Source organism: Apteryx rowi, unplaced genomic scaffold (genome assembly GCF_003343035.1).
Source record: "Apteryx rowi isolate R43461 unplaced genomic scaffold, aptRow1 scaffold_192, whole genome shotgun sequence".
NCBI classification, from domain to species: domain Eukaryota; kingdom Metazoa; phylum Chordata; class Aves; order Apterygiformes; family Apterygidae; genus Apteryx; species Apteryx rowi.
In genome coordinates, this window is record NW_020448219.1 from 280,211 (window position 1) to 290,859 (window position 10,649).

Here is a 10,649-nt window from a genome sequence, read left to right on the forward strand (position 1 = left end):
TGGGATTCAAACTCACCTTTTGTTCCTCCTTTCCTGCCTTTCTGGTCCCCTTTTGCTAAGTCTCCTGCATCTCTAAGTACTTGCATTGCTGTGTTAAAATTATCTTCTCTGAAATCTCCCTAGGTATAAACACAACCTTTGTAAGCAATTACTCTTTTTCTTACATAGCCCACTGAAAAACACTAACACAGTGCTTCACATACRCAGTATCGTTACCCCATATTTACAGGCTGAAGGACAAACCAATGCACAAACCAGCAAGCAACTTTACTAGRTCATTGGCACAGCTCAGAATTAGATTGGTGCCTCTACCCACTCAGCATTCTACCCGCTACATCATTAGCTATGCTACACATGCTGAATGACAGAGTACCAAAACTAAGTTCTATCAACATTTCATGTCTGCATGAAACCAGGCTGTCCAACGAAGACCTATTTTCAAGTGCATTACCACTGTCAGTGGCATTAGCTTCTGTTGTGCAGGTGGCTGATGAATTTTAAACGAGTCAGTATTTCTGAATCACCTAATGATAGAAAAATATTTTGCCCCTTTGACCTAAGTCACAAGCAAATGGTATTACCTTTTTTTTTTAAATTCAACTGAGAAAGAGTACAAGAAACATCGGCTACATTGCAGATTTACAGAAAGCAGCACACAGTTTAGAAAAGGCAGCAAGGATGGGGGCACTTAAGACATCTCAGCAAGTATTACCCATCTGACTACACAACATTAGATAACAAAAACCAATTTGTTCTATATGACTGCAAAACTTAGCAGTAATTCAGAGATCATTGCTACCCATTTGTACTTTGTTTTAATACAAACTATCCTTTATATAACCAACTCAAATTCTGCAAAAGATCAACCTCTTAACTGATATGCGAGAAAAAAGGTCTTCAAACAAATGGAATATTCCTTACATTTTCATCAACAACCAGATGGAGTCCATCTCCTCCTGCTGGGAATATATAATGCTGCAGTGGAGTGGGTCGATAGTCTGTGTAAATCACATGGCAAGGCTATAAAGGAAGAACAGCATATGCTTAAATATTGTAGGTTTCTAACTGCATTCTAAAAATACTTGCTTGATAGAAAATCGAATATATTACTATTAAAACAAATCTTTCTAAAAGCCAGAAATCAAGAGTCACAGAAACTAAGATAATAGATTTTCTTTCCTGAATATGGGTTTTGTACTCACAGCTTGCAAATCCTTTTGAAGAACACAACTTGGCTACAAAATCTTTCTCATACAACAAAAAAAGTAAAGACAGGTAATGATTTCTTCTGTATTATTACACAGACTCAAAATCCTAACACCCTTTAAAACCAAAGGAAAAACTATTAATTTCTATATTGGAAAATAGCCTGCAGAACTACTTATACCACCCCAAAAGGGCACAGTGTAGACTTTTAAAAACATTGAGATTTCATTACAAATCTAAAAACTATATTCCACCCGATGAATCTCCTCTGTTACTTAAGCCACTTTGCATTACCAATCCTAAAAGAAATGCACATAATTTCATAATATTTATGTATTTATAATTTCCACTCTTTCTTTATCTTTTGCTTGGATTCTCATTGCTGTATGAATTCCCAACACTGCACAGGAAAAGCTTGTTTAGAAAAAGCACAACACTTCTTTTAAAACATTAAACATCATGTAAGCCTGCTTTGAAAATTGCAGCCTAGTGTTCTGCAAAACAAAGTCAAGGTTTTGTGCCAAGTCCGAGCGGACATTTTTTATGTTACATTCTTTTCATCACAAACCACATGAGAACTGATCTTGAGGCTATCTGTAAAATCAGAGCAACCTCTTGTGGGTATTAATTTCCCCAATTCTAATTCTCATACTCCTTGCACTTTTTGAAAAAACAAGAACTAACTTAATCGTTACAGGACAGAATAGATTTGTCACATTCCTCCTTTCTCATTTTGTTTTTATGCACATGTATTACTTCCCATGGCTTTACAATTTTACATTTGATTCCTGCATGGCTTTCCTCCTGAGTTCTCCAAACAACTCCTCCAAAATACACTGTTGTCCAGCAGCCCTGTAAGATCAGCACTGCCCTTGCTAGTAGTAAGTCACATGCCTTATACTATCTTTGTGTTATGCTAGCTGTGCAAGGCCCCAGTCCTGGCATTAAGCTCGTTATAAGAACCTGCTGTGTGAACCTGAGTTGGAACCAGGTGTCTCTTGCGAAGTACAGTTTAAGCATGGTATAACACCAAAGGCCCTGCCTACGCGCATAGTTTGAAAACAGAGGCCAAAAACTATAAACAATTCCTTCATGGTCAGTTACTGGTCATGGAAGATATGCAACTTTGGGAGCTGGGAAAAGACTGCTCTAAACATAAGGAAGAAAAGCTAAGGAAGAGAAAAAGAATAGTGCAGCAGGACAAGGCACCTGGCTGCACCTTGGGAAGGTCATTGTGCACAACATAGTCCAGGGAGCAGAAGCCAAAGGTTGAAAACTGTCTGGAAATGGGAATGTTTTATAGAAAGACAAGATCTTGAATTTGGGAAGGACTGTCATCATGGGAATCACTGCTGTGGAATGGCCATGGGATACTCTCCTGCTCTCTCTGCCAGCTCCAAGGACCTCTGCTCTGCCTTTCCCCCTTTTCCTGCCCTGCCTGCCTGCTTCCAGCACCCTGCCCCTCCGCCTGCCTGCTCCAAGCAGCTCAGCTCTCCCTCTCTCCGCCTGCCTGTTCCAGGAACCCTGACTTTCCAAAGACCTTTTGACTTGCCAGCCAACTGTCCGGTACTGTACATAGTGGTAGGAGTGTGTGATTTTCTCCAGAAATTCTGCATGTTTTTTCTCTTTAATGCTGTAATCCTTCAACAAAGCCTTATCGCATATCAACTCAATTTAGCTAGCTCCTATTTTGGGCAACAACAGAATTCACTGATCATTCAGAAAAGGAATCACCATATAATCAACATAGGATCTTCAAGGAGAAAATAGCAGGAAAAACAATTAGGAATTTGTGTGAACTTAGCAAGCATAATTATACAGAATATAACTCTGAGAACTCATAAAAACTGGTGATGGGTACTTATCATGTTGCCCTGAGCCCACTCACAGATGTACACCTTTTTTAAGGCATATAGGTGTAAGAAAGTATGTCTTTGTTGAAATGGACACCCATATGGTATTTAGAAATTACAAGAGTTAAGTCCTTTAGAAGTCCCCCAAAGCCCTCTCAACTCCTGAAAGGTCTCTGAAAACCATACTATGTTCACAGTATTTGTTCATAATTCATAATGGTTGGTGTCTAAATAACAGTGTTGAAAATAAACTTTAAGAAACATCTTTAATGTCACTACGTAGAATCAACAGCCAGTATAGCTGTGAAAGCTAGGAGTACAACCAAGTAAAACAGGAGTGACCATATCATCATTTAATAAGTAATAATTATACAATTAAAAAAAGCTAGTAAGTCCAACTTTCCTCAACCAAAGAGACAGTATTATGCCACAAGACCACAAGGATGGAGATATAGAGCAGTGAAAATAAAGTTACTTGTTTGTGAAGATGGCAGATCCATTCAGCAAACTGACGGGCATTTGGAATAGTGGCAGAAAGGAACACATAATGAACATTGTCAGGGAGCAAAATAATTGTCTCTTCCCAGACCACACCACGTTCTGAAAATGGAAAAGTCATATGGGAAATATATGTGATTAAAGCCTATTTTTCAGCTCTGAAGCCAGAAAACAGTGTTTTTAAAGACAAAACAAAAAATAAAAATAACGCCCCCTACACGAGTACACACAAACATATGCCCTGAAAACAGCTTCTGCCTTAGCAAAGAAAATGTAGACTGTTACACACAATAACTCTTTCATACATTCAGCAGAAAGCAAATTCTGAATGGTTTATGCACACAGATGATCTATTTTAAAAGAGAGATAAAGAGAATAAAAGACTTAATTCTTTAAAAGAAACCTTTTTGTTCTTGGGAAAAAAAAAGATTCCAAAAGAAATATTGTAAATATAGGATACCTGAATCTCTCATGTAATGGATTTCATCAAAAATAACCCATGCAACTTCTCGCATAACCTCAGAACCTCTGTAGAGCATACTTCTCAAAATCTGGAAGAGTAAAAAACAAAAAAACACAAACAATGTAAGTGGCAGCCAAACAGAGATCCATTACATGAAATAACAGTCACAAATTACAGAGATGTCACTAAGCAACTGCTCAAATTTTTGGTTCATATTTATATGGTACTATGAAATTTCATTTTGCCCAAAACCGAATAAAAGCATTTAAAGATTGGTTGTTGAGAAGACTTCCAAAGTTGATTCCAGTAATAAACAGTTTTCCTTTTTACTGATAAATTTTATGAGATATGATATGAATTGCTCTCCCTGCAAGAACAGTGAAGGAACAAGGAAAAAAATATATTTTTCTCCCAACTTCTGTGTGGCAGCATATTGTCATAGCACTTCATATCTATTTCTGCAGAGTCTTCTTCACTCATCCTAGCAGATACCTGCCTGCGATCACTATGAGGAGATCCTTTGTCAGAAGTCAGTCAGCCTGTGTCTCCACCCCCATCTCTCCTTACCAGCTTTGAGGTGAAGATACAGGAAAATTCCAACTCACAGCTAGACAGATTTCTAAGACAGAAATAGCACAAAACTGTGCCATCAGTCCTTTGTTGCCAAAGGTGAAAAGCTGTATATTCCTGGAGTACTAGCACCTGTGGTTCACACACAGAGCACTACACACCTACTCCCTCCATGTTACAATGGAATACTGACCCTACAGGATTTACTAAGTCTGGCTGACTTCAGATATTAAACACCTATCCAAACAAAACCCAGTGTCCTAAGCATCCAGAAAGCTAAGTTTTTTCTTTCCCCACCTGAGAATAAAGTTCCTGATTGATAGCCCCAAAGCATGAATTTTACAGAGATTTACTTAATTTTTGCAATATCAAAAGTTAAATCAAGGGCAAGAGCAGTTGCAAACATAATGAATTTTAAACAATTTCGAGCCTAACTGGGCTTATTATGATAACTTTAATCTATTAATATCAGACCTTCTCAGGCTAGAAGAGAACATAGATGGATCAAGAACTAATGTCTGATCTTACCTCTGTTGTCATCACCAGACAAGAAGCTGTAGGATTAATGGTGACATCCCCAGTCATCAAACCAACATCTTGAAATTCTTCATACATCTCACGATACTTCTGATTACTCAAAGCCTTAATTGGACTTGTAAATATCACACGTTGTTTCTCCCTCAAAGCCAAGGCAATTGCATACCTGTATTCAAACATTGACCATATTAAACATGTCATGAAGATATTCACACCTTTTTACTTTCCTCTAAACTTTAAATTAAAAATAAATTAATTCAGAACATTAGTAATGATATGAAACATTTCATATCTAGATTATCAGTTTATGTTCAATGCAATCTAAGCTCAGCCACATATGCATCTTTGCAGAATGACAAAACATTGACAACAAGTTAACCAATTTACATGGACATCAGAGCATATCTAATCTAAACAAAAAATCTAACTGCCACTTTTTTGTTTCTAGGAGTACACTGGGAGGGGAAATGTACCATTATTTGAACCCATTTTCTAATACATTTACACATACATCTCAATTCTCATCTCAGTTTAGTACAGGCTCTCTACTGTTAGAACAGACCATGACAAAAATATATACCATCTTTTAAACATATCCTGTCTGATAAACACCAAGATGAAAATTAAATCAAACCAATGTTCCTGACAGAAAAGTAAAGAAAACATACAAGAACCTCCTTATTACTTACAGCCAGGGGCTAGAAAACAAAGATATTTTTCTAAGATCATATAAATCATTTACAGAAATTTTCCTTTCAGTCTATTCAAAGCATCTAAAAAAAAAATGTTAAAAAAATAAAACATAAACTTAAACATGAATCAATCCTTTCACTACTCACTAAGCAAGATGAAAGAAAGAATTTGTATATACAAAAGTAGTCAATTCAGGTCAACATGCTGATGGTCCAAACTTTTTATCAGGGAACTGATGCACAACAGGTACTGATGGTTCAGTAAAACCATCACACTATTCTCTTATTAGAGCCTGTCAGAATATTACTTACTCTGCACATACAGTTTTACCAGCTGATGTATGAGCTGACACTAATACAGACTGGTTGTTATCTACACAAAGGATAGCTTCTCTCTGAAAGGCATCAAGAATAAATGGATATTCCTAAAAAGAAAGAAAACAAAAACATTACATATTTTTAACATACACTGTTACATTTAATTGATTTTCCATCTGACTTAGCATGCAAATTACAGGCAGAAGTGAAAACCTGTAGTTATTTGTAACTTCAGTTGATTTTAATTCAGTATTTTGTAATGGCTTTGTATTTAAATAATTTTCTCTCTCACATACACAAACACACACATGCCTAAGATCTTTGCTCAGGTCTTCTTGTTGTATCAAATGAAAATCTAGCCCCTCTGACTGGATTTTCTATAATTTACCAAGTTAGGAAAAAAAGCCACAGTGTAACACTGGAGCCACTGCCAAATGTCATACAATGGAAATGAAACACAACCACCTATTCACCCCATTCAACCACGTCATTTTACTCAATTTAAAATATAAAACACCAATCTTATTTATGACAGACCATCTTTTTAACATATACTTTTTGTCAAGTCTTACTGACAAAGTCCATCACTTCCCTCTTCTCCCCATCTACTGTCTAAAGCATGTGCAAAATGAAAACAAATCCAATCTACCACATACTTTTGCAGCTTTTCCAGTTCTTGGCTTCAGGCCTGTAAAGTCTTCATCTGCTGGAAGCGCAACCTAGTAAAATACATTTTAAACAAAAACAATTGCAGAATTCTCCATGTCCACACCAGTGACATGGCAAGCTACAAAGAGTTGGGGCAGGAGATGCAAAATGCATAAAAACAGATTTTAAACATCTATTACCTTATTTCTATGAGCTCATATGTCAAAGTTTCCTTCCTCCCTCTCAAAGTTTTTCAACCAATGCTTCTACCCTCTTATCACCAATAATACTCCTTCTCTCAGTTCTCTGATACTGACTACTCTTCAGTTTGAAATATTTATGCTTTATCTTACTTGGAACATTAGCTCTTCAGGCCAAGACATAGTCACGGCTTCTAAACAACAGACATCAGAAAAATTACTTGGCTCACATCATCCTTGGAAAGGGAATGTGATAACATGCTTATGCAGATGAACATATTCCTGGCCAATATCTAACTTCATCCATGCTAAATATTTTCTATAGTATATACAAATAATATGTCTGTTATATATTTAGCCCACTTCAGTTACTAAGGCAAACCTCTACTGGACATTTCTATGTAACAAAGACTGTGCATATGCATGGGCTTTAAAACCTGTATCATCACATGCATATATAATTCTTCAGGTCTTTTATTAAAAACATGTCATCAAACAAGGTCACTGAACGTGACCCTAATTAACATGAGTTAGTTCTGGAAGACAGCACAGAAAAGAAGATGAGCATACAAGTATAGGGAAGATATGACTTGCATATGTAATTCTAGTAAAAACTTCCTAACAAACACCTTCAGATGAGGGACGTTTTTTAAAAAAGTCAGCATTAATACTTCTAATTTTTAATATTTTGAATTGTATTAATTTGCATTAACACAATCTGAAAATAAATATTTTTTTTGCTTTCACATAAAAATGCATTATTTTTCCTCTTTACTAGAATGTCATTTTCAATACTAATCAGCTTTAGAAGAAAGCCTTTCWTTCTTGAACCAGAATAGCAAAAAATTTTAATGTGTTGCTGAACATACATATATTGTAGTATGAACACAGATCTATTTCAACAATCAATAGATTCTTTTCTTCAACAACAGCACTCAAAATGAGCTTGGTACATTTCACAAATGAAAACTTATCAAAATTATCATTGAGTCTTCCACAATCGCTCATTTTCTTGGAAGTGTCACTCAGATTGCTTCAGATATCTCACTGATTTTTTCACTGTGCACGCACAGTGCCATGTCCAAACCTCAAACTCTTTACAAGCCTGTTCCATCTCAAATGTAACATGAAACAGTAAATAAGAATAATAGATATATATAATAGTAAYGATAATACATATTTCAAGACACCTTCACGAACACAGGGAACACAGAAAACTTTTTATAAAACAAGTCTACACTTTTCATACGAATTCTCAGTGCACTCACCTCATGTGTACAGCCTTCAACAGTTTCCACAGCTTGCACCTTTACCTGAGGCATCAGGTCTGCCAGACTAAAAACATGCAAGTTAGTATTGCCAAAAACATATCTGAAATTCATATTTTCTTTATACGGAGAAAAATGTTGAACTTTACCTCTACTTTTACTGCAACATTAAAAAAGGCATGCACAAACTTGAAAGGGACCCTTGGTAGAGACTACTACCAGTACTAAGAATACCAGTAAGTGCTAAAATTTTGCCACCTTGTAAGTGTAATTCAACTACCACTTTCAATTTGCAACAATTTTAAGACTTGCATCACACAACAACACTAGATCACATTTATAAAAGAACGTTCACGTGAAGTGTTCTGATTAAATGCAAATTTTTATCAATACCCACCAAAGCAAAATTCAAGATCCGTATTCATGCTACTAGTCATAATACCTAGTACCAGCAGTCTGAAGCATCCCAGGCAGCAGCCTGAAATGAAATACCTCTTCTCTTCTTTACCTTTTACTTCTCTTATGGCCACAAGAAGGGGCTAGTGTTTCACTACATAAAATGCAGTGGTTTTCTCACACTGTGCAGTATTAGCATACTTACTTTACAAAGCTACTGTGGGCAAGTATCTATTTTACTGAGAAGAACACTAACACAGAAACTGATTTAAAATGTTAATTCTGGTTCTGCTCTGCTTCTATACAAGTACTCTTTGTTGACAATGTTCTGAGTAGCCTTCTCCTCACTGCTCTGAAAGGAAATCTCACCTTGAATTTAAAGAAAAGTTACTGCATAAGACCAAAGGACAATCCTGCCCACGATTCTGCCTGACAGAAGTCAATAWTATGACACCCAGAGAAAAGCATAAGAACATAGCAAGCACATAGTTTATATTTCCATAGTAGAGTCTTCTACATCTTGAGTAGAAAGTACATGCTTGTATTTAGTAGCACTGGATGAATTTTTATTCCGTGAACCTACCTAATCATTTTCTTAACCTATGTAAACTTTTGAGCTCCCAACAATCTCTTAGGACACACTAAGCTGAGGAAGCTCCTGAACTGTCCCTTCAATCTGCTTTCACAACACCTTCAAAATACTTATTATGAAGTTCTGGAAAGAAAAGAGTGAGAGACAGGCAGATCCTAATGTAAAGAAACGGCATGCTGGCTTCCCTTCAGCCATCTTCCCAGTTGGCAATAACTCCAGGCTTATCCCCCTCTCCATGTTAGGTACCTGTGATGTCTGTTCAAACTTAAAAGCATGTCTGTATTTAGATCCCAAATATTTGTTCCAGCTATAATCTCACATGCCTAAAAAGTCTTGTTTCTGTTTTCTTGGTCAAAGTCTTCTTCCTGCATCTCAAGCCAATTATTTCTTTCAGTGAGCTGGTACTCACTCACAAGCCTGCCTCCTCTCATGTGCCTCACTACTTATCTTTTGCTACATGCCTGAAATCAACATGATGGCAATAACCAAAAACCATTGATCCATTTATGGTAACAATAAATACAATGTGGACAGTTCATACTAATTCACAACTAGCATACAAGTAATTAGCAACAGTCTTGCTATGACTCCTTTGCACATTAAGCTAGGAGACTTACTTAATGTCTTCTGATACAACATCTTCCAATTTCGGCTTCTTTCCCAAAATTGCATCTTCTGTACTGTTGACTTCTACTTCCCTTTTGGACTTGCCTGGAGCAACTACTGAAGATTTTTCTTCTAATCGTTTCCTGTACGATAAAAAGACAACAGATCTGATGCTTGCCTCTTAAGCAATTCTGTGTATTTTCAGAAAGAAAATCAGGTCTCCTATCTGCAACACTGATCACATCGCATTTGGGGCGCAACCTGGGGAACCCCATTCGCGAAAACCACAGCGGGTTACCAAATCGCTTCCCGGATGAACTCGTCCCCGCGTCCCCCCATCCCGCCCCGGCTGCCTGCAGCCTTGGGGCCGGGGAGCACGAACAGGGATACGGCCTCCGGGCTGCACGGCTCCCGCGGGCGCAGCGCCTCGCACCGACCCCCGCAACCGGGCCCCATCCCCCGCCGCCGCGCCCTCACCCCGGCTTCCTAGCGCCGTCGGCGGCGCCCGCTTTGCTCTTCTTGGCGCCGGAGGCGGCGGCCGAGTCCTCCTCGAACACGCTGAACAGCTCGTCCCCAAACGCGTCCGCCATCTTCCCGATCCCACAGTGCCTCGCGCGCGGCGCGGCGCCCCGCCCCGCTCTCCCCACGCACTCGGAAGGGGAAGAGCGCCGCGCGCGGGCCCGGGGTCAGAGCGAACCCCACGCCCGGCCCGGCCCGGCCCGGCCCGGCCCGGCGCACAGGGCCCGCGGCTCAGGCCCCGCGGCGGTCTCCCTACGGCGCACCGCCACGCCGGGCGCAGGCA

At 38.6% G+C, this 10,649-nt stretch overlaps 1 protein-coding gene across 6 annotated transcripts in view; it reads right to left on the reverse strand.

Annotated features, from left to right (window-relative positions):
* MTREX (Mtr4 exosome RNA helicase) overlaps positions 1-10,526 on the reverse strand; it is a 49,022-nt gene extending 38,496 nt beyond the window's left edge. For 3 of the 6 annotated variants that reach the window (XR_003252989.1, XR_003252987.1, XR_003252988.1), the window contains exons 1-10: positions 10,325-10,524; positions 9,859-9,990; positions 8,254-8,320; positions 6,794-6,856; positions 6,132-6,244; positions 5,119-5,293; positions 4,018-4,108; positions 3,535-3,659; positions 922-1,020; positions 17-119 (exon numbers count right to left, since the gene is read on the reverse strand). Coding sequence is in view for 3 of the 6 variants with exons in the window: in XM_026062710.1 (XP_025918495.1) it covers positions 17-119; positions 922-1,020; positions 3,535-3,659; positions 4,018-4,108; positions 5,119-5,293; positions 6,132-6,244; positions 6,794-6,856; positions 8,254-8,320; positions 9,859-9,990; positions 10,325-10,437 (1,081 nt within the window). In the remaining 3 variants the exon portion in view is untranslated. Of the gene's footprint in view, positions 1-16; positions 120-921; positions 1,021-3,534; positions 3,660-4,017; positions 4,109-5,118; positions 5,294-6,131; positions 6,245-6,793; positions 6,857-8,253; positions 8,321-9,858; positions 9,991-10,324 lie in introns of all 6 variants that reach the window. The other 3 variants (XM_026062710.1, XM_026062712.1, XM_026062713.1) reach the window with 3 other exon arrangements.
* Between the last annotated feature and the right edge of the window lie 123 nt (positions 10,527-10,649).